At 38.9% G+C, this 23,782-nt stretch overlaps 1 protein-coding gene across 1 annotated transcript; it reads left to right on the forward strand.

The window, feature by feature from the left end:
* The first annotated feature begins 516 nt into the window (after nt 1-516).
* On the forward strand, nt 517-10,237 carry LOC148013717 (non-specific lipid transfer protein GPI-anchored 12-like). The gene is made up of 2 exons (XM_087667833.1): nt 517-1,076; nt 9,900-10,237. Exons 1-2 carry the CDS (start codon nt 719-721, stop codon nt 10,061-10,063), a joined length of 522 nt encoding a protein of 173 aa, XP_087523959.1. The 5' UTR covers nt 517-718; the 3' UTR covers nt 10,064-10,237.
* The last annotated feature ends 13,545 nt before the right edge of the window (nt 10,238-23,782 follow it).

Here is a 23,782-nt window from a genome sequence, read left to right on the forward strand (position 1 = left end):
CGTCTCGGGCACACGTGGCACGCGCCGGTGTGTGAGGAAACGGCAAGGTCCGCCACGTGTCTGCCGGTGGGGAGGGAGTACCTTCCATCTTGGACACGAATACTAAACTACAAGTGAGTAAATAAATAATTAAATAAATAAATAAGATGCTGCTATTGACAAAGTAAAACGGAGATAAAAATAAATACTGCTAATTAGACGAAATAAACGGGAAACAACAATATTGAGAAAACGAAAGGAAAGAGGGTACTGATATTTTGATCAATTGGCAAAACAATATAATAACATTGACCAAATAGAAAGGGCGAAAAAGACTGGAAGGGAAAAAGAAAATTAGTGCTGATATTTAGAAAATAAAAAAGGAAGGCAATAATGTGATTATTGATATTGGGACGGTGAAACTGATATTTGCAAAAAATAAAAGGGGGGAGATAAAGGGTGAGAAAATAATATTTTTTTATATTGATGGCAAAATAACAAGGAGAAAAAATAAAGGAAAGAAGAGCAGCTCGTCTCTTTCCTTCTGGAGTCTGTTCTCTCTCTCACTCTCTCTCTCTCTCGCGCGCGCTGGCCACGACTCTTGCTGCTTGTTTTCTTAAAACTCAGGTGTCTGTCCGTCCGTCTGTCTCTCTGAATTAGATTACCTTATCAGATCATCAACCCGGCTCTCTGAAGAAGCTCATCCATCCTATCATCGCCCTCCAATTCCAATTCCACCATGGCCGCCGCCGCCGCCGCCACCTCCTTCCTCCTCCTCTGTATTGCCTCCCTCTGCCTCATCGGGTCCCTCCCCGGCGCCCCCCTCCTCGTCTCCGCCCAGGACTCCAGCAGCTGCACCTCCGTCTTGACCAGCTTGAGCCCCTGCTTCCCCTACATCCAGGGCTCCAACACCAGCGCTCCCGCCACCGATTGCTGCACCCCCTTGGCTACTGTGCTTAAAGATCAGCCCACCTGCGTGTGCCAGCTCGCGCCCCTGCTGCAGCAGTCAGGCACAACCGTGAACACAACCCGGGCTTTGGAGGTCGTCAACCAATGCAAGGTGACGGTTCCCAGCAGCGTGCAAGCGTGTCTAGCAGGTATGCCAAGCTTTCCATAATCCGATTTGTCTTGTTGCCATAGTATTATGCTGTGCAGGCGCACACGTTTTTGTTTCTGTCATGCTGTGAAATATTGCGAATGATTTTACCTTCTGTTATGTGGCGAACATCGCTCGATTCGCAATCGCCCGCTTCGTTTTGCGGTGATCAGCATCTCCTTTTGGAGTTACCTTGTGTTGATCACAGCTTTAAGAATCGAGACTTTCTGCAATTTGATAGTGTGTAGTCGCAATTAGCTCTATCAATTGCATCTGCAGGGATTACAATCTTTCTAGCTCCTACGAATAGCAGCACAGACATAGATTCAATCTAAGGCCAATCTTGCTCCTTTGCCAGCAAACTCCTTAATGCATTATTTACCTCACCAAATCAGTTAACCAAAGAAACTTTCATGGGTCGCAAGTTTTAGAATGTGCTTCACAATAAAAATTTTAATCATCTCAACATTTGCCCTCTTCATGTTGGTGTTGAGGGGTGACTTTGGAATATGTAAGCTAGTACCCTGGTGCAATAGAAGGGATTTTCTATTCTTGTTTAGTTACAACAAATATACACACATAGGTGGTGTAAAGGGTATAAAATAACCAAAATCCCATTTTGAGTGTTTCACTTGGCTCTATGAGGTGTTCACATAGTGAACCTTGCTAGGTTCAGTGACATTTTGTTAAGTTATATGCACTCTTTCGGTGCATGTCATAGGCTTTAGATCGGATGGGCTCCAAACAATTATTTAATGTCCGGGTTTCCCCATTGTTGTGGAAGGTTTGACCCATTCATCTTTATTTTAATGGAGGTGGTAAGGAGCATGAGAAGACCCTTGTTAGATTAAATGAGCACATATTCAATTTAATGGAGACAATATGGAGCAATTAGATTGTAAGTTTGGCCCATTCATCTTCCATGTAATGGAGATAATATGGAGCATGAGAAGACTGTTATTAGATTAAATGGGCACATCTTCAATTTAATGGAGAGAATATGGAGCATGAGTATGAGTTCTTGCTACCCTAAATGGGGATGTCATGTTTGGATGAATTGATTGCAAGTAGTCAAGAAGCACATAAGTAGGTTTGTCAAACGACAAGTTGCTTTATCTAATCTACTATCTAGTCTTGTTTTTCAAATGATAAGTTGGCTTCACCTAATCTAGGAGCTAAGTAATGTGTGTAAATGCTTCCTAGTATAAAATATTTATCTAATTGAGGACATGATGTTAAAGAATAATGAATGAACATGCATTATTGATAATAATTTGTACACCAAAAGCGTGATTTGTAGTAGTTTGATAGGCTATACCATTTTGTGCAATTAATTATGGAATAGTCATGTTGACCTAAGTCCCACTATGGAGGAAATGGGGAAGTAGAAAAATGTGCAAGCATGCCAATTGGCTTGCTAGTGGGAATTATGGAGTAGGGTAATTGTCATGTTAGTTTAACAACATATACCATGTTTGTCTTATGATGTGGATGGAATCTCTATGATATTGGATGTTGGATACAATGTCTCATGATGTTGGCAAGAAATGTGTGAGCATATTATGTCAATAAACTAGAATGTTAAAAGTTTTATTGTATGTAAATCATTTATAACCAAATAAGTATATACAAAAGGGAAATGTTGGTAATGTAGTTTTGCTATAGGCAAGAAATGTGTGATGGTAAAACTACTCTGCATTGGCTAATGTACAAAAGTATGCAACACGAAACCCTCAAAAAGGTATATTTGCTTATACAATGACATTTGAAATCTCTAAAAGATGTGTATGTGCAATATATTAAGATTAATATACCCCCCTAGGTGCATGAATTAGATATCTAGATTGGACTATATGAACAATGATATATTTAGGTGCAACAATAATAGCATAGAAAAAATGTAATAGTCAAAGATGTGTATGTGCAATATGTGAAGATTAATATACCCCCTAGGTGTACGAATTAGATATCTAGATTGTATTATATGAACAATGATCATATATTTACGTGCAATGATAATAGCACAGTAAACATCTAATAGTCAACTAAGAAAATAGATATCCAGATTAGATATGAACAATGATGTGTCTAATATATTTAGGTGCAAGAATAATAGCTTGTAGTCAAATAAGAAAATAGATATCTAGATTAGATATGAACAATGATGTGTCTAATATATTTAGGTGCAAGAATAATAGCCTGTTAAAAAGCTAAGTCACATAGTTTACTCCAATAGGTTTCTAAATAATGTGTGTGTAATATGGGAATATTAATACAACCCCCCAAGTGCATTGAAGTAGATATCTAGATTGGATATGAACAACGATATATTTAGGTGCAATGATAAGAGCTTGCTAAAAATCTAATATTCAAATAAAGATAGATATCTAGAATTACATATGAACAATGATGTGGCAAACATATTGAGATTTTAAGCAAAGAAATGCTCATGCAATCCATCATATTGAGAATATTGCATGGAGCATAAAAACTCAATAGGTTTACATCATTCTTGGAAAAACATTGAGAATAATGAATGGTTCAATGAGATTTTAAGCAAAGCAACGCTCATGTAATCCATTTTCAAGAATAATACGTGGAGCAATAAAAACTCAATAGGATTGCTCAGGTTGACATAATTCTATGAAAAATTATGTGCAACTTTGTTGAAAATTTATAGAATCACAACATATTTATTTAAATGGTTGAACTAGAAGTTTTTTTTAAAATTTTAAAAATGTCTCAAATTGGAGCAATGAACTCATTAAGTAAACATTGGTATTTGATCTTGTTGACAAGCTATAGGATTGCAACATAGTTATTTAATTACTTTTAACTAGAAGGATTCTTCTTTATATTGAAAAAGTCTCTCTAAACAAGTAAATAATCTTTTGTAGGGAAGGTTGTCTTAGTAAATAGTGGAGGTGAAGGCTTTCTTGGTAAAAGAAGGAAATGTCTTCTCAATGTGATAAGCTAGTGTAGGAAAGGTCATTTTGGTTTAAAAGATAATGATTTTTTGATTCGTGTGAAATTATGGTCAATGAGTGCAATCATGTTTAGAAACTAGGGTTACAATCTAGTATTTTATACATATGAACAAGGCATGTAGGTGAAGGCTCTCTTGGTAAAAGAAGGCAATGTCTTCTCAATGTGATAAGCTAGTGTAGGAATGGTCATTTTGGTTTAAAAGATAATGATTTCTTGATTGGTGTGAATATATGGTCAATGAGTGTAATCATGTTAAGAAAGGACGGTTACAACATAGTTTTTTTAATATATGAACAAGAAGGGGTTCTTTGAGCACAACGGAAAAAATGAAGCTAGCTATTAATCTAATGTAGGTTGTCTTGGTGTATGGATTTTTTTGGTAAAGAAGAAAATACTTTTTTGAAGCAAGTTGGTAATGGTAATGTATTGCAGGGCCTCCTTGTAAAGAGGTAGGTGACGATGTAGTGTAGGGAAGCTATAATGGAAGAAAGGTCTCAAGAAAGGTCATAATCTAGTGTAGGTAGGGCTCTCTAGGTAAAGAGTATTGTAATTATCTTGGTTTATGGATCTCTTGGTAATGGAGAAGATACTTTTTTGAAATTCTAGGGAAGGCCTTTGTAGCAAGGCACAGTTTTTTCCATTCTAGAGAAGGCTTGTATGGAAGGTAACATTTTTTAAAACTCTAGGGAAGGTCTCTCTAGCAAAGAAGTGTAATCTAGTGAAGCTTCACAATGGCAACATGCCCTCAATGGATAAAGTTAGTGTAAGGAAGGTCCTTTTGTATTTAAAGAGAGGCTTTTATGATTGGAGTAGGGATTGTAATCATGTTGGGAAATTATAGTTCACAACATATTTATTTGGAGACCAATGTTTACATGTTTAGGAAACTATAGGTTCACAAAATGGTTATTTGGAAACCAACAAAGGGGGACTCTCGTTTCAATATCTATTCTCTTGATCTTGGAGCAAGCTCATAAATCTAGTGCAAGAAAGTTGGGAAAGTTGAGAAACTATGATTTGACATAGTTATTTGGATATGTGAACTATAAGGGAACTTATTTAAATGGAAGCTATTGGAAGATCCCTTTAAATTTGAACAATTGGAAGTAGTGAAACTAGATTATGACATGGTTGTGTGGAGATGCACATGGTTAGGGAATGCAAATAGGTTTTAATGGACTCTTAACCTACATCATGCATGCGGGCATACATCCACATGATATGGATCATTATGCAGCATTGAAATATAATCCTCGATCTTACACGTGGCTCTTGCAAATCTCGTAGTGTACCATAGAACTTGTACATAAATAATGTGCACAAACATAGGTACTTTGATTTATTTAAATTGTATTTTCCACCCAAAAAAAAGAGGCACACCTTGAAATCCCCCACATGTACCCTGGAAATCACAATAGGGCATAGTTATTTGGAGATGTGAACTAGAAAGGTTCTTTTAATGGAAATTTTGACATTAGAAGGGCTCTTTTCTTACTTGAGAGAGGTTTTTACAAGTTGAAAATCTAGAGTGGTGAAGGTTTTCTTGGTAAAGAAGGCATCGCTCTCTCAAAGCTAGAGTTTTAAGGAACCAATTTTCCTATATGATTGGAGTTGGTAAAGGCAATGCTCTCTCAATAGATGAGAGAGTAGGATACAAAAGGTAATCTTGGTTTGAAAGGTAGTTCTTTTATGGGAAAAGATAGTTCCTTGGGTTTGAAAGGCAATGCGTTTATGATTGGCATAGGGAGTGGAATCATGTATAAAAGGTAATGCTTTTATGATTGGGATAGGGAGTGCAATCACGTTGAGAAACTTTAGGGTTACAACATAGTAATTTGGATTTTTTTAAAAAAAACTTGAAGGTTTTTTTTTTTCCATAGTGAAAATGTTTCCAGCAAGCTAATAAATTTAGTGTAGGGAAGTTGAAAAACTATAGGGTTGTAACAAATAGGTTTTTAGAGATGTGCTAGAATGGTTTTTGAAAATTGAAATAATATTTAGCTCTTTAAAATTTGAAAAACGTCTCAAGGTAGTTGATAATGTAGTGTAGGGAAGATTCCAAGTTTTCAACTATAATGGTTTTCTTTTTGTAGTGGAAAAATGCTTCAAGAAAGCTAATGGATCTAGTGTAGGGAGCTTGAGAAACTATAGGGTGATGACAATAGTGTCTTAAGCTAGTAATCTAGTGTAGGGATAGAGGATAGATTCAAAGATTTCAACTAGAAGCATTTCTTTTTGTAGTGGAAAAGCGTCTCAAGAAAGTTGACAAATCTAGTATAGAGAAGTTGTTTGAGAAATTATACAGTGATGAAAAATAGCATCTTTAAGTAAGCTAACTCGATCTAATTTAAAAAATATCTCAAGCTAGCTAGTGTATGGAAGCTTCCAAGTTTTCAACTAAAAGGTTTTTTTTTTTGTAGTTGAAAAATGCGAGCTAATGGATCTAGTGTAGGGAGGTTGAGAAACTATAGGGTGATGACAAATAATGTCTTAAGCTAGACTTGATCTAATGTAGGGATAGATGACTCTAGTTTAGGGAAGATTCCAAGATTTCAACTAGAAGTGTTTCTTTTTGTAGTGGAAAAATGTTTTAGGAAAGTTGATGAATCTAGTGTAGGGAAGTTGAGAAACTATACAATGATGACAAATATCATAGTTAAGGAAGGTGATAGTGTAGGGAAGTTTCTCAGGTGAGTGTGTAGGGAAGTTGAGAAATTATATGTTGATGAAAAATTGCATTTGATAATCTGGTCTACGGAAGGTTCTCATCATTGAGAAGGAAATCCTTTCTCCATGGATAAGCTACTGTTGGGAATCTAGTGTAGGGATAGAGAACTCTAGTGTGGGAATATTCCAATATTTCAACTAGAAGGGTTTTTTGTAGTGGAAAAATATTTCAAGCAAGCTAGAAGGGTTTCTTGTAGTGGAAAAATGTAGTGGAAAAATGCTTCAAGCAAGCTAGTGGATGTAGTGTAGGGAAGTTGAGAAACATGTAGGGAAGTTGAGAAACTATTGGGTGACAACAAACATCATTGTAAGTAAGTTGATAGTTGTGTAGGTGTAGGGAAGGATATTGTCCTTGAGAAGGCAATGCTCTCTCCATTGATAAGCTAGTGTTGGGAAGGTAATTTTAGTTTAAAATTCTTTTGTGATGTGTAGGGAGTGGAATCATGTTGAGAAACTATAGGACTAGAACATTATACTTATTAGGAGATGTTAGTCATAGAGTTGCTTTTTTCCTCGGGAGGTTCACTATATATATATATTCTCTATATAGCGTGCGTTCATGGCCTATTTATAAATATCCTAACCTGTGAATTTTTCTTGAATAAAACACAACCCTTTTCTATTCAATCCGTAAGTAAACCCTTTATATGACACCCTTTTGTATGTAAAAAATGTATAAAAATGGTGTTTTAAAAACCCCTTATTTTGAACTCACGTTATATAATACATATATTCATGAGTGACCCCCCCAAGATTTTTTCCAATGTCCACTCTTTGTTTGAAATGGAAGTCTCGTGCAAGGTATGATAATCTATTGTGGGGAAGATCCTTTACCAATAATTCTTTTTTAATTGAGAAAATGGGTCAATTGATTGGTGTTAAAGCCAATAATATATTGAAGCTAATAATATAATGTAGGGGAGGCTTTGTTAAGTGAGTGTACGGAAGAGTTCAACGATGGCAATGCTTTCTTAGCATGATAAGCTAATGTAGGGGAGGTCCTTTAGTAAAACATATAACGGTAATAGTTTAATGTTTTTTCATCTTTTGTATGATTCATCTTGACACTATACTATGGGAATGTTTTAGCTAGCTAGAAGGGTGGTTCTTTTCTTGTGAAAGAAATGGCTTGATGTGAGAAATGTTATTTATGGAAGGTCTCCCTTTTAGATGAGGCAATGCTTTTATGATTTGTGTTAAAGCTAATAATGTAATGTAGGAGAGTTTAGAAAAGTTCATATAAAGATGGCAATCTTTCTCAATGTGGGAAGTTAGTGTAGGGAGGGGTTTTCAATTAAAAATGAGGGTAATACATTAAGTGTGTGCCTTTTATATGATCGGTAGACATGTTAAAGAGTTCTTTTTTAATGGAGGAAATGCCTTGATGTGAAATAAAGGAATTGTAGTTTGAATGAATTAATGTAAAGCATGTTGAGAAACTTTATGGTTACATAGTTATTTGGAGATTGTGATAAACTTTCTTAAATGACGTGATATTATATAATAAAAGAATTGTATTATCAATCAATGTAAGCATGTTAAGAAACCATAGGGTTACATTAATATTTGAAATTAGGGCTCTTTTTGTGGGGGCCACTAGAAGGGTCCTCCTTTGAGGAGGCACTGGAAGGGTTCTTTTTTTATGTAGAGGTGTGAACTAGAAGGGTTCATTCTTAAAGGGGAAAGAATGTCTCAAGTTGATAATAATCTAGTGTAGGGAAGGTTAAGTTCTCATGGTAAGAAGTTGAGCATCTTTATAGTTGTGTAGTGTAAAATTGAAATATTCTTATTTGTATACTTGTGCACTATAAATTTGTGATGTGATTATGGTAGTCAAAATGTTATGTTTAGTTGTGCATGTTCATATTTTCAAGTTGATAATCTAGTGTAGGGAAGGTTCATTAGGCAAGTTCTCATGGTAAGAAGTCGGGCATCTTTATAGTTGTGTAGTATAAAATTGAAATATTCTTATTTGTATACTTGTGAACTATAAAATTGTGATGGTGATTATGGTAGTCAAAATGTTATGTTTAGTTGTGCATATTCATACTTTATGTTTGGGTGTTGTAGTGGATTTTTTTTGTTATTTTAAGAGTTGTACTGTAAAATTGTGATGTGGTTGTGGTGCATGGATTATTGCTTTCCTTAGTACACTAGTATGTGTCCTTACTAGAGTTTTGTATGTTGTGCAAAGTACACATTTGAAATGTTTTGTATTTTATAGTTTTTTTCCTTCAACTTGGTATAAAAAAGTATATTGTTATATACCAAAATGTATGTTGTTGCATTCTTTATACTATTATCTTGTTGTATACCAAAAATTATGTTGTTGCATTCTTTCTACTATTATGCTTGGTATGCTTTTAATATTTGGTGGTTAGAAACCGATTTACACATCGTGTGCCATGAAAATAAATTGTGGCAAAGTGATCATACTTAGTGTATTATTCAAAAACCAATATTCTTTATTTTTCATATCAAGCCACAAAGTTACATCATTGCATAGGGACAGTGAGGGGGCTTCATTTCATCCATCACATGTGAGAAATGATGATGTCACACGTAGCAATCATAAAAAATCCAACATGATTGCATTGGGATGTACATTGTTGCTTGCATTAAAAACTCTGCTTTGGGATAAAAACGTGAGAGTACCTTGCCTTCAATGGATGATTCTCATGAATTTGTGGTGACTTGGATTGCACTCTCCATGGAGGTACTTAAAAATTTTGATCCAAAGCCTAGAGAAGCAAGATTAGGTTACTTGTTCTAATTTGAGCAAAAGGTAGTCTTCCATTGTTTCTAGTTCTTTAGTTCATGTTTTTCAAGTGACCTTGGGGTTAAATGTGTTATCAGTAGGGCTTGAAGCCTTTTTTAATAGTGCATTGCCAAGATAGCTCACTTCATCCTTTCCCTTAGTAAAGGGGTGAAGCCTATGAGGTGTGTGCTTGAAATTTGATAGCAACTTTGACATCAACTCTAACCATCAACTACACTTCCTACTTTTAATTTGTTGTTAAGTGCACTCTTTTCTCTTTTACAAGTGTTATTGGAATACTAATTGGATCTATTGGATTGAAATTTGATGAGTGCATTGGCTCTCTTATAGGTGTTATTGGAGCACCAATTGGATCTCCTACTTCAGGCTCTCCTTCTGGTGGTAGTGGTGCTAGCAATTCTAGTGTACCTGGTGCTGGACATGGCAATGGTTCTTTGTTGGCACCTTTGTCTACTATTGCATTTTTAGTGATTGCACTTGTGTTTTCCCTTTGAGCTGAATATCCTCACGAGCCCACTTCAAATGGGTTTGATTATGGTTTGGCCCTCATTTGGCGTTTGATTGCCATTTTGACTGAGTTCATTATTTAGACATGCTTTTTTGAAGTAGGGACTTTAATGGGCCTTAATAATATATATACACACGTATATACATCTTACAAATTTATATGAGCATGCACATATGAAATGACATCCATGGATGTTTTTGAGAAGAGGTTCATGACAACATTAAAATTTTAAGCATATGAATGTGGGAAAAATTAACTTAGACCATGATTTCTTTCAAAGTTTAGGATTTGTCCAAAATAGCATGAAACAACAAAGAAAGTTAATAGTGGCATGAAAAGACCATGTTAAACCACCAAATCAATAGGCAAGTAACTTAAACCACAAAATGTGTCCAATATATGGGATTTTAAAAAAAAATCTTGGTAGCTTAAAAGCTATTTTACCTTCAAAACTTTTATAGTGGCATGAAAAGACCATGTTAAACCACCAAATCAATAGGCAAGTAACTTAGACCACAAAATGTGTCCAATATATGGGATTTTAAAAAAAAATCTTGGTAGCTTAAAAGCTATTTTACCTTCGAACTTTTAATGAATGTGGTTATATTCAATGAGTTGATTAGTTGTAACTAGTTAAATTAGTGTCTACATGATCTATCTATCAAAGAGGGGCAAAAATTTCCTGTGATTTCTTCGAAAATGGAGGTAAAAGTCCCATCAATATTTGAAATGTATTTGATTAGTGTTTACACATTATAATATGTGTGTTAAGGAAGTAACCCTAGCTCCATAAGATGTTAGGGATTTCAATGCCTTTTGTATTTAATTAGTGTTTACACATTATAATGTGTGTTAAGGAAGTAACCCTAGCTCCATAAGATGTTAGGGATTTCAATGCCTTTCAAGTTGATAGGGAGTTCTTGACTTAAGATGTCTTGTATATATAGACATATGTTAATAAAGTTTTGTTGGGGGTAAAGGCGCCTCTGCCTAGCAACCTGTGTATTATTAGATTAATAGTACCCGCCATTGCACACTGCAGGGCGCCCATCACAGTCACTTATTCTTTATTCTTTTAGTGACAGTTTGAATAAAGGAAGCCCCGACCATACATTGTGGTGGTTGGAGTTCCCACTTTTGAGTCTCTCTCTTGGCTCTCGCTCTCCATCCGCCATAGCTCTCACCGCCAAGCTTCTTCTTCTTTCTACTTCTCTTTCAACTAGTATTAGAGCAAAGGCATTTGAGCTTGCCTGATATTCTCTTCAGCCCGGATTTGAAGAGCTTCAAGCATAGCTTCAATGGAAGTTGTGGCACCTTCATTTGCAAGTATGTTTTGATCTCCCACCTCTTCCCCGAGCTTCCGAGCCTTCATTAGCTTCTTCCAGGGCTGGACATTGCTAAGTGCCCCTGAGCACTGTTGAAGACCCCCTGGTCCCCAGGAATAGCCAGCGCAAATTGCGGTGTATTTTTAGGGGGCTGGGCTGACCTGCCCCTGGCATTTTCTTGCTCTTCTTCGGCTTCTTGGCACTCTTGGCAATCTTCCCGATCATTGTTGAACTCCCCGACACTATTTCCTAGCTCCCGGTGATCAATTCGAGTGCTTCTCCCTTCAGCCCTTGCTGTATACACAGTCCCAGGACTGTCAAAACATGGTAGCATTTGACATTTATTGTTTGATGCTTCTTGGCATTGTCAGTTTGATGCCTATCAGCCTATTGATTCCCGGTGATGCCCAGATGTTATGGGATGCTATGTCTATGCTTTGGGACTGATTTGGAGCAGATTTGGGCACCGATTTCATTTAACAATAAATATGTTGTAATACAGTGGGCTGAAGCTCATTTACTTGGTGTATGCACTGGTTCTTGGATACGAGGTGCTTACTGGAGGTTTGAATGATCATACCAATGTATTTGGAGATTGTCAAATGCTTCATTTTGATTCTGGAATGCTTTTGAGCTTGGATCAGGCTCCAACTTGGTCGTCGTCCACTAGCATTTAGCTTCAGTTGGCATGCTTTGGACTGGTCTATGCCTATTGTCACTGCTTGACATTTAGGCTTCTTGCATTTATGCTTTGGTCAGATATGGATGCCACTTGGTTTGCCCATGCTTAACACTTACTTGGAGCTTCATCTTTAGATGTATTTGAGCATTTTGGACCTATTGGGCATCACATTTGGTTGTCAGTTACATGCCTTTGAATGCTTTCAGGCTTATGCTTTATGGGTCTGAGATAGCTTGGGATTTATGCTCCGGATGTACCCTACTGGGATTTGGCATGCCTGATGCTATGTATTTGATGTGTTAAAGAGCGCTGATTTCTCTTTGCATCTGACTTTACTTCCAGTGGGAGCCTCCTGGTATATTCGGATATATACACAAAGTCTTATTTACACTTGAGCTTGAGCTTGTGGGATAGTTACATGCATTTGCTCTCTTGAGAGCTTTACGTTTGCAGTTAGTCTATAGTGGGCTGCTTTGATACGCCTATTGGGGTAGGCACCTATCTCTGTCTAGGGTGGTTAGTTTTTTATGCATCTTGGATGGTTATGTATTGAGCTTCTTGCTTTATCAGTTATGCTTGTGCTTGGTCTCCTCTCCTACCCCGAGACCCATCACATGCATGACTTCTAGACCTACGAGATGTCTCTTTCCTGACAGGTTATTGGTTGATAGTTCTTGGTACCTTCTCGCCCCTTGACACTCATTGTTGGATGTACCTTGCTACCTAGCAGTTGCAGTGACATGTATCAGTGATTGCTTCATTTTGGGACAGTTTTACACACTACTGTCATTTATTATAGCAAGCTGAAATCTGCAGATTTTGAGCACTTGTATGAGGGTAATGCTTACTATTTGATGTTATATTTGTCATATTTGGTGGATATGTGCTTCTCTTGGTGATATCCAGTCTTTCAGCCAGTTTTAGCAATGGTTTTACTCTATTTCTTGCTAATTACAACCACCTACAATTTTACATTTTTTGCTTTGATTTGGGACAGTATGGTTGGCCATCTGAAAGACAGCTCTCTTTAACATTGTGAAGTTGGATGGTACCAACTATGGATATTGGAAGTCCCAAATATGGCAGGTTTTGGTGCAAAAGTTGCAGATTAAACCCTTGCATTTCAAGGGTGTTAAACTTGAGGATATGGATGATGATGTTTGGATGGAAGTTGATGAGCTATGCAAGTCTATCATTATTTTTTCACTCTCAGAAAAGGTCCATCATAATGTTGTTGAAGATGAGAATCAGAGTGCATGGGATTTATGGGAGAAGATTCAGGAGCTCTATGTGCAGCAGAGTCCTACATCATAGATGTATTGGCTGAAGTAGTTAATGGACCTTCGCATGAAGGAGGGGACCTCCCTATCATCTCATTTCAGTCAGTTTCATGCTATCATGAAGAGTCTGTTGTCACAGGGTATTGAGTTCAAAGACAACTTGCACCCGTTATTTCTGCTTGGCACCTTGCCTGAATCATGGGATGTCTTCCATACTGCCATATGCACGAACAAGCTTGATGGGCTGAAAATCAAAGATGTTGAGAGTGCTTTATTGACTGAGGAAATCAACAGGAGAAACAATGATACTTCCCGCTCTTCACATGCATTGACCGTTAGAGGTGGCAGACATGGCAGGCATGATAATGATCATAAGGGCAGGGACTCTCAGAAGTCCAGGTCCAAGTCACGTGGTCGCAATAAGTCCCGTGGACGAAAGTATGATCTTACCTGTCATTATCGTGGGAAAGCAGTACATATTAGGCCACAGTGCCATAAAATGTGTGATAATAAGTGCAAGGAAAAGGGAAAAGAGAAAGTGCAAGAAAAGTCTTTTGAGTGTAGCATTGTACTTGCAAAGTCCAGTGTAAAGATAGAAGAGGTTAATGTCACGCAGGCCACTGATTCAGATGATGATTACATACTCACAGCTTCTTCATGCGATGCTGGCTCTTGGATTCGGGCACATAATTTCATACCTATCGTACCATCTCTGGTTTTGTGCATCTTGGTGATGACAGGTCTCTTGACATTGTGGGCATTGGAGATGTTAAGCTGTAGTTTCCTTCTGGCAGTTCTTTTGTTTCATATGATGTATGCCATGTACCTGCATTGACTTGCAGCCTTATGCCAGCTGGATAGCTTGATGATGTAGGGTATTTTGTGTCTTTTGGAGACTCTGCATGGAAAATTACTCTTGGCAGGCTTGTGCTTGCAAGAGGTGCCAAGTTTGGCAGCCTCTATCCCTTGTATCTGGAGCTACATTGGATCATGTTTTGTTTGTGGGTTCTATCTCCTATGTATTCCTTTGGCATGCTCGTTTGGGGCATGTCCCTTAAAGGAATGAAAATGCTCTGTGCTTTGCAGTATTTTCCGCCTTTTGACTCTTCGCATTTTGATTCTTGTGATCATTGTTTGTATGGTAGGCAGACTAGTAATACACATAAAAAGTCTGGTAAGAAACACATGGGTGAGCCCTTGGCTCGTGTGCACTCAGATGTATGTGGGCCCATGCCCTGTTAGTCACTCGGTGGAGCAAAGTACTTTGTTACTTTTATAGATGATTACTCACGTAAGGTTTGGGCTTATCCTATAAAGAGAGAATCTGATGTCTTAGACACCTTTCAGCGTTGGCTTGCATTGGCAGAGAACTAGTCTAGGAAAAGGCTAACATTCCTAAGGTCAGATAATGGGGGTGAGTACGTATCACGTGCTTTTGAGCAATTTTGTGATGAGCGGGGTATTAAACTTCAGTTGACCGCCCCTTACACCCCACCCCAAAATGGTATGGCTGAATGCATGAATAGGACCATTCAAGAAAGGGTTTGTAGCATGCTTAGCCAGGCTAGCTTATCGCAACACTTTTGGGCTGAGGCAGTTATTATTGCAGTGCATCTTATTAATAGGTCACCTAGCAATGGCATTGACTTTCAAGTTGCAGAGAGGAGGTATGGGTAGGCAAGGCCCCCTCTTATGATCATTTGTGTATCTTTGAATGTGAGGCATTCTGCCATGTGCCCAAGGACAAACGCAATAAGTTGGATCCTGAAAGTGTCAAATACATTTTCATTGGCTATGGAGATGCAAGAGAGATGGGTTACCCTCTATGGGATCCGCAGGCACGGAAAGTGATCCGTAGCCATGATGTCATCTTTCATGAGGACAAAATGCATATGCAGCCTGAGAAAGTGGTTGAGGTACGTAGAGTTATCTTTTAGGAGGAGCCACCTGCTCCCGGTTCAGCCCACTCCACGGCCAGCTAGACAACGTGCATCATCACCTGATGCTCATGGCCCAGATGTTAGACATGCTAGTGTTAGACAGGATGTCGATCAGGCAGCAGAGCCTGGGTTGAGGTGTTCTATTAGAGATAGACGACCTCCCGACCGTTTTGCACCCTCTATGGATTATGTATTGGTTACAAATGTAGGAGAGCCTCTCACTTATGATGAGGCTATGCACAGGGGTGATTGTCACTCTTGGGAGAGGGTTATACAGTCTGAGCTTGACTCATTGCATAAGAATCAGACTTGGGATTTGGTTTCCTTGCCCCATGGTAAGAAGGCTTTGCCATGCAAGTGGGTGTACAAGCTGGAAAGTACCCTTGGACACCCCAAGCCGGCATACAAGGCTCGATTGGTTGCTAAGGGTTTTAAGCAGAAGCATGGTGTTGACTTTGATGAAGTATTTTCTCCTGTGGTCAAGATGACCACCCTACACTTAATCTTGGCCTTGGTTGCACAGCTTGACTTGGACTTGTACCAGATGGATGTAAAGATGGCTTTTTTACATGGGGACTTGCATGATGAGATTTACATGGAGCAGCCTAACGCCTTTGCAGACCCTGGCAGGGAACACCTAGTGTACAAGCTAAAGAAAAGTCTATATGGCTTGAAGTAGGCACCTAGGGAATGGTACTATAAGTTTGATGCATTCATGTAGTCACAGGGCTACAGCTACAGTGCTATGGATCCGTGCTTGTACAGAAGAAAGCCCGTGATGGTTCTCTACTGATTTTGGTACTCTATGTGGATGACATGCTTTTAGTAGGGGCAGCTCATGAGGAGCTAGATGCTCTTAAAGCTCAACTCAAGAAGAGCTTTGAGATGAAAGATCTGGGACAGGCCTCTCATATACTTGGTATGCGCATTATGCCTGATATATCTCAGGGACTACTCTCTGTGTCACAGAGGGAGTACATTCATAAAGTCCTTGAGCGCTTTCGCATGTAATATGTTAAGCCTATTGGCTGTCCATTACCTTCTCATGTGAAGGTTTCACAGGCCGATTGTCCGCAGACAGATGAGCAGAGGGCCGAGATGGCCAAGATTCCCTATGCATCAGCTGTGGGCAGTCTTATGTATGCCATGATAGCCACCCGTCCAAATATAGCTTTTGCAATTGGGGTTGTGGTACATTATACGCCTACACATGGCAAGAAACATTGGGATGCCATGAAGGGTATCATGCGATACTGAAAGGGCACAGTAGATATGTGCCTTTGCTATGGTAGCTAGGATATAGGAGTCGTGGGTACACTGCCTGTGATTATGCAGGACATGTAGATAGTAGAAAGTCCACTTCTGGCTATGTGTTCACTTATGTTGGAGGGGCTATCTCTTGTATGTCCTTGTATGTCCATGGCATAGAAGTGTACGGCTCTTTCTACTATAGAGGCCGAGTATATTGCAACCACAGAGGCTTGCAAGAAGGTTATCTGGTTAGGCCGTTTGATTGCAGACCTTGGTATGATAGAGGCTATGCCTACACTACATTTAGATTCTATGAATGCCATTCAGTTGGCCAAGATTCCAGTCTTCCATGTGAAGACGAAACATATTGAGGTGAGGTATCACTTCATTCGCGAGGTCGTTGAGGACAATTCTGTTGACCTTGTCAAGTAGAATCCTATAGACTTGCTCACGAAGAGCCTCATTGCAGAGTGCTTTGCCTTCCTCAGGAGATTGATGGGCGTTGGATGAGATGGAGTTCCTCATCTTGTTGTACATGTGTACATGTTGTACTGTCTTTTTGTTTTTCTCTCTCACTGGGGTAGATTTGCCTTTAAGTGGGAGGTTGTTGGGGGTAAAGGCGCCTCCGCCTAGCCGCCCATGTATTACTACACTAACAGTACCCGCCACTGCACACTGCAGGTGGTAGGCACCTATCACAGTCACTTATTCTTTATTCTTTTAGTGACAGTTTGAATAAAGAAAGGCCCGACCACACATTGTGGCTGTTGGAGTTCTCACTTTTGAGTCTCTCTCTCTCTTGGCTCTTGCTCTCCATCTGCCATAGCTCTCACCGCCAAGCTTCTTCCTCCTGGGTTCCACTTCCCCTTTCAAGTTCTTCACGGTGTGTGAACTCAATAATACATCTCTAGCTGGTCGAAAGCCCCAAAAGCAAGCACGAGAAAAGATCATGAAATGTATTTGATATATATGTTTTCTTCATAAAAATTTAAGAGGGTTCAAGAAGTCCTACAGTTTGTCCATAATAGCATGAAATGAGAGCGTTAAATCGATTCAAAGTTCATGCATGTAAACCATGAATAAGACCATTAAATGCTTCCAATATATAGGGGGTTTTCATAGCTTAGAAATAAGAGTTTCACTATACTAGCATGGATGAGCAGCTAAATCCCTTCCAAGACAATGGGGAGGTAGAACTATGAATAAAATCATATATAGGATTTTTAAAATATGACATGAATTCCCCTAATTTCTTTTGGGATCATGAAAATTGTGAGTGCATGCCTTTCTAGGTCGATGTGAGGGTTCAACTCAAAATTACTTGATCTTGTTTACATCATCAAATTTGCAATATGTATCATTTTATCTTATTTACTTCAACAAATTTGTAGCATGCATGAGCTCATAAGATTTTGTTATGCTCAACAAAATAGCCCTATAAGTAAATGTGTTCCACAAGCTAAATGAGTTATTCTTCTTTTAGAGCATCATTGTTTAAAATATTTGCAAATGTGAACATGCCCATAGGTTAGCCCAATTACCCAAATGAGTGTTCAAGATTCCACTTAGGATAAGGGTTTTGTGCAAAGAAATCCCCAAATGAGTGTCCAAAGGAATGTTCAAGATTCCACATAGGATAACGGTTTTGTGCAAAAAAATCCCATAGGAAGGGGACAATACTACTATTATGCGAAAATTTTCCTCGAGGAGAGAGTACAACATGGTTAGGATACTCCGTTGGGATGGTATAAAACCTTTGGGATGGCCCAAAACCTAAAATTTCAACAATGAAACTCTATTTTGTGCTCCATGAAGGAATTCAATTAGCAAGTTTGAGAGATCCTAAAGTATCTCAACCTTGATATTAGGCAACGATGGCAACATCATGTGTAGACTTGGGTAAGAATAAAAGTAGAGGGACATAAGCAAGACCAATGCCACCATAAGTAGATATATTTTAACCTAACAAAAAAGAATATGGAGTCTTCCTCTTCAAGGGCCATGTCTTTTTCTCTTACAAGCACAAGGGACTAGCCAACTGAAGATTAAGTGGAGGTACCAAAAGTTGTGAGATGGATGCATAAATTTTGAGCTTCATCATTTTAATGTTCATTTCCATGGACTCTTTAAGGTTCAAGCAAAGTGTGCTATGTAAATTCTTACCTTAGAAAGGCTCATGGACCTTAGGAAAGCGTGTTCACACTCAAGTGCCCTAGTTTCTTTCTTCTGTGCATGCTTGAGAGATGCTTGTGAGAGGAGGAAAGGAAGAGAGAGAAGGGGGGAGTGGGGGACTTTGAGAGGTGAAGTTTCATGTACTCTCCTTTGTTTTTATCCATCCCTTCTCGATGAGGGGTGAAGTTGCGAGTGGTATTAAGTTGAGTGAGAGATGTGAGTGAAGCCTTTCTTGCCCATCTTCTCCCCTTCTCCATATTCTCCTTTCTACATTTTGCACAAGATGTTGATGGCAAGAATGATGTCGACACATCTCATTGGTTGGCACTTGCTTCGAGAGTCTTAACAACATAATGCTTTGGCAAATCAAAATGATCTTCTAAATTCCTGCCCTACTAGTACCCTAGTGTGACTATGTTGTTTATATAGCCTTTGACTTGTGTTATTATCCCCATAGCCTCTAGGTTGATGGGGCCTGTAGAGACCCTATGCTTCCTTACAAAAATGCACATGCACTAAATTTCTAAGCTAACCATATACTAAGTCATCGCACAGTTTTGACTTGTGAGGTCATCATCTTCTCCTCCTCGTACATGGACTTTCCACTACTCATACACAATGCACATGGTCCATGTCATTATCTTGACTCGTACACAACTTGTGTACATCCGATTGATGCAATATGCTCTTGTGCATTAGATCCATGCATTTGAGCACTTGATCACAACCATAGTGCATTAAGAGTTTATAATTCAAATTTTCCTTATTTTATCATGTTGTGGCTTCTACTCAAGCACGCCACTATATGAAAGGTACTCATGATTGAAGTAGATACATTGTTAATCATCTCAAGCACACATGCATACCGGGAGGTGCACTTGTGTAGTGCCACTCCTATAGACATCAACTCATGCATGTAAACTATGTAGATGAGCAAACCATTGCTCCTCATCCATATGACTTACCAAGTCCATATTGTGCATATATGTATCTCCTAATACACTTCGATCTTGCCCCACATTTGTGCGCATGTAGGTAGGCATGAATCATGCACATGATGGTTCAATTTATATGTAGTAGACCACATAAAGTAGTGGTTCACACATGCATAACTAGTTCAATTAGGTACACATTGTTATACCACTCAACCATCAGGAAAAAGTCCATGCTAATGCACCTTAGGCTTGGCCCATAAGTGTGCTCTACAAGTAGCACTTGAGAAAATATTTGGAGGCATTCTGATGACACAGAGCATGTTGGGCACTCAATTATCGCACTCTTACACATGCACATGGGTACACTTGTTAGGACCCACTCACACTAGGTAGGGTTCACACTGACACACACATCTAAAGTACCTCTGCACATAGTTCTAAGCACCCATATGCACATACTTTCGTGCACCCCTTCCCATACAAACTTGTGCACTATAGGCTCAACAAAGCACATAATTTTGACATGATCGAACACTTACAAAAAATTGCACTAGGTATATAGGAGGTCAACACTCGTGCACACAAGGGATATTACATTTGGGGACATGCTATGTGGCACAAGGCACCATTCACACACAAGAACTAGGGCTCTATGACATACCCATGTTTTACTCTTCTACACTCAGTTGATTCTACTATGCACATGCATACTCCCTACAATCCATTCACTGTGTGAATGATCATGAAAAACACAAAGCAAGTTAATATCCCCTAGTAATGCATATATGATCATTCACACAAAGCAAGTTAATATCCCCTAGTAATGCATATGGACCCCTAAAAATTTCTAGCAAAGATGCAAGCTATGGGATTTCTCACACACACACACACACACACACACACACACACACACACACACGGGAGTGCACTCATAAATATGTAAGCATATCATGTGGGTTCAAAAGAAGGGATTTTTGAAATACTTTTTTTTTTTCATATAGAAGAAGGATGTTGAGGTGGACTTTCTGTTAGGGGCAGCACTAACACCTAGCCTAGCAAAACACCTTCTCTAAATAGCCTTACATGTCCCAGCCTAGCAAAACACCTTCTATCGCTCAAAGACAATTAGGCCACAAGACAAACTCCCTTGTATAGATTGTCAATGTGTGCAAACCCTAGCCTAGCAAATAGCTCTCTTGATTCATAGCCCTAGGGAATATACTATGTTGCCACATTGCTTAACTCATAGCATGAACTCGTAATTACTTTCCACTAGGCAAAGTCAACCCTCATAACTCAGTGTTATCCATGGGCAATAACACGGTTTATTGCAATATCTATTATTGGTATCTCTCTTCATTGCTCAAACTCAACTCAATATATTTAATCTCCACTGGGTTTTTCTAAATTTTTTCACAACAAATACTTAGTATCTCTTCAATAACCAACATAATACAACAACTTTGATGCTACATGTAAAGATCACTTAACTTTAAATGTTTTTATCACTTTAGGGCTCTTATTTCATTACCCCTCTCTCTCTCTCTTCGTGTCTCTAATTTACCCTTCCCTTTGTCCTTTACATTTCTCTAAACTATTTTTGCATTCCTTGCACATCTCATTTGTTATTATATACATTCAAGGGAATTGTTAATGTTCTTCACTATCCAGCTAGTTTGTTTCATCACAAAGCAATATACTTCAAGCCTTTGATGATTAAGAGAGGAAAAAGCATACTCTTGGTCTTCCAATTTTACAACTAAATCCATAAACATCCCAAATTTAACTGGATGAGGAAGTTAGTGATAGTATTAGGAGAGGCACCACAGTGAGTTGACTAACATAGCTGGCGGCTACTGTTCGGCTCACTCCAAGCACTGAAGCACCTCGGATTGATACAAATATAGTGCCTTCCCAAGTGAACATTAACGTGCCTCCAGCTATCTGATTGGAGCTCCAGCCACGTTTTCACCTTTGCTTGCTGATCATATCTGGTCCACGGGATGATCCCCACCCTTGTCGGAAGAACTGAGAGACAAAGCAGCCGCTTTCCTCACCATCTTCTACTATTCCCAGAAGGACCGGCGCCATGCATGATTGCTGCTGAAGGCACGGCGCCATGCATGATTGCTGCTGAGCTGCTGATGCACTCTGTGACAAAAGGGTTCCACTTGAACCCCATATAATTGCAAACTTCGTACTCTTTCTGTCCTCAACACAACAGCAGTTCCTCTGAAGATTATTAGATGGTAATCTACGTCCAACTCCTCTCCACACTGTCGACCTCCCTGCGATCGCCTATGCTCCGCCACCTTCCCGGCGTCAATCTGACCCTCGTCTCGATCAGTAAGGAATCTCTGGCGGGTCTTCTGCTTGCTGCGCGTTTCCTTTGTCACTTATTCTAGATAGGATTCTATGATTGCAACTGGTATGATCTCGTATCTCCTTGAAACCGTCACACTTTCTGAAGATGCAGCATCTTGCTTTTTGGTGCCAGAGGGAGGGGTGAATCACAGAGATACGCTCTTCTTCATAACTTCTGCTAAAATTTTGTTCGTCTAAATCGATCTTCTGCTCTCCTTCTTTAATCTCTCGTATGCTCTACTAATCGACCTCCACCTTACCCACATGCTTCTTCTCCACGTGCTCTAGATGTGTTTTTTTAAAGACCATAAGGATAAGCGCCAGCAAGCACCTATTCTCGTGTGGCTAGGAAACACAAGCTCAAGCACAAGCACATCCATATCTTATACTTATTTTAATATATAAACATAGCCTATGTCCCCCACAAACGCAAGCATTCATTACTATATTGAACCACAAAATCGATCTCAAGAAATGAAACATACCCTCGAGTAATATCACACTAAACATATTACAAAAGGAGCACTCATGAGTACAAACCACGTGCCATATGTACTAGTAGGCATGAACATGTAATAGTAGGCCCGAGTAGGGAAAACACATATCCAAAAAACTAGAAAATAATATGTATGTAATTACATAAACACATAGGACCATAGGTTACTTAGGTACTCCTCACACTAATAGACTCTCTTCTCATCCTCACCTCTCTTGTTGAGAACAAAATCTACACTCCACCCCAACACCCTCACAACCCATTTCCTTGCACTATTGACCACTATATAGCCTAACCCTTGTGCACCTATCCAAAATGATGCCAATGCCATTGATGTATAGATTCTCAAACACCATGCTTCACAAATGATGCAATTCTAAAGGGCATGACCTACACTTCAATCATTCAATTCTCACAAAGAAGAAATGGATGCAAAGAAGATAATGTGCTTAGCCTATCTAATGCATGTGCTTCATGCATTTATGCAAACAAAAAGGTTCATTTTCTTAAATTAATTCCTTTAACACTCATGATCTCACCGCTCATTGATCAAGAAAGGAACTTTCTCTGCCCCTGCACACCCCCCCCCCCCCCCCCCCCCCAACTCTCACATGCACTCTTATGTCAATATATGAAACCCCTCTCACAGTTGATGTCAACCTACCTGTCCCTCAACTCACACTTCCATCTTACTCTCTAACCCCAAGGTTCCTATTGAGTGTATGGATATCCTAAGGTGTAGTGCCATAATGTGTGTGTGCTGATGATGGTGTTTTCTCTTGTGCTGTAATGAAATAAAGCAGAGGCTAAAGGAGTTTATGATTAAAATTTTGGAAAGAAGATAATAATTAGCTGAGAAGAGAGTGTAAATAGGGAGTATTATTTTAGGAGTATAAAAGGGGGCCTTAGTGCTAATCTAGATACTTTTTTACTCATTTTTTAGAAATCCAACAAGAACTCCTAGTTAGCATTAGTTATTACATCTTGTACTTCTTTGTACCTGTAGGAGCCATGGATTCATGGAGCATCTTGATAATGGAAGATCAACAATTCCCTATTACATTTCATATTCCATTTCATGTTTTCTAGGAATTAAGTGTTAGTTTAATTCAATAGAGCATGCCTTCTTTCCATCAATATCAAAGTTGTAGTTAGATTCAACTAGTAGGTCAATTTTAAGCGTTAGATATGGTGTCTATGTTTAGGACATGTTCAATGCTTTAGGACATGTAACTGTGGTTACAATCTTGGTTGTTGTAT

Source organism: Lygodium microphyllum, chromosome 26, assembly GCF_053477565.2.
Source record: "Lygodium microphyllum isolate KBCC chromosome 26, Lygodium_microphyllum_v1.1.10, whole genome shotgun sequence".
NCBI classification, from domain to species: Eukaryota; Viridiplantae; Streptophyta; class Polypodiopsida; order Schizaeales; family Lygodiaceae; genus Lygodium; species Lygodium microphyllum.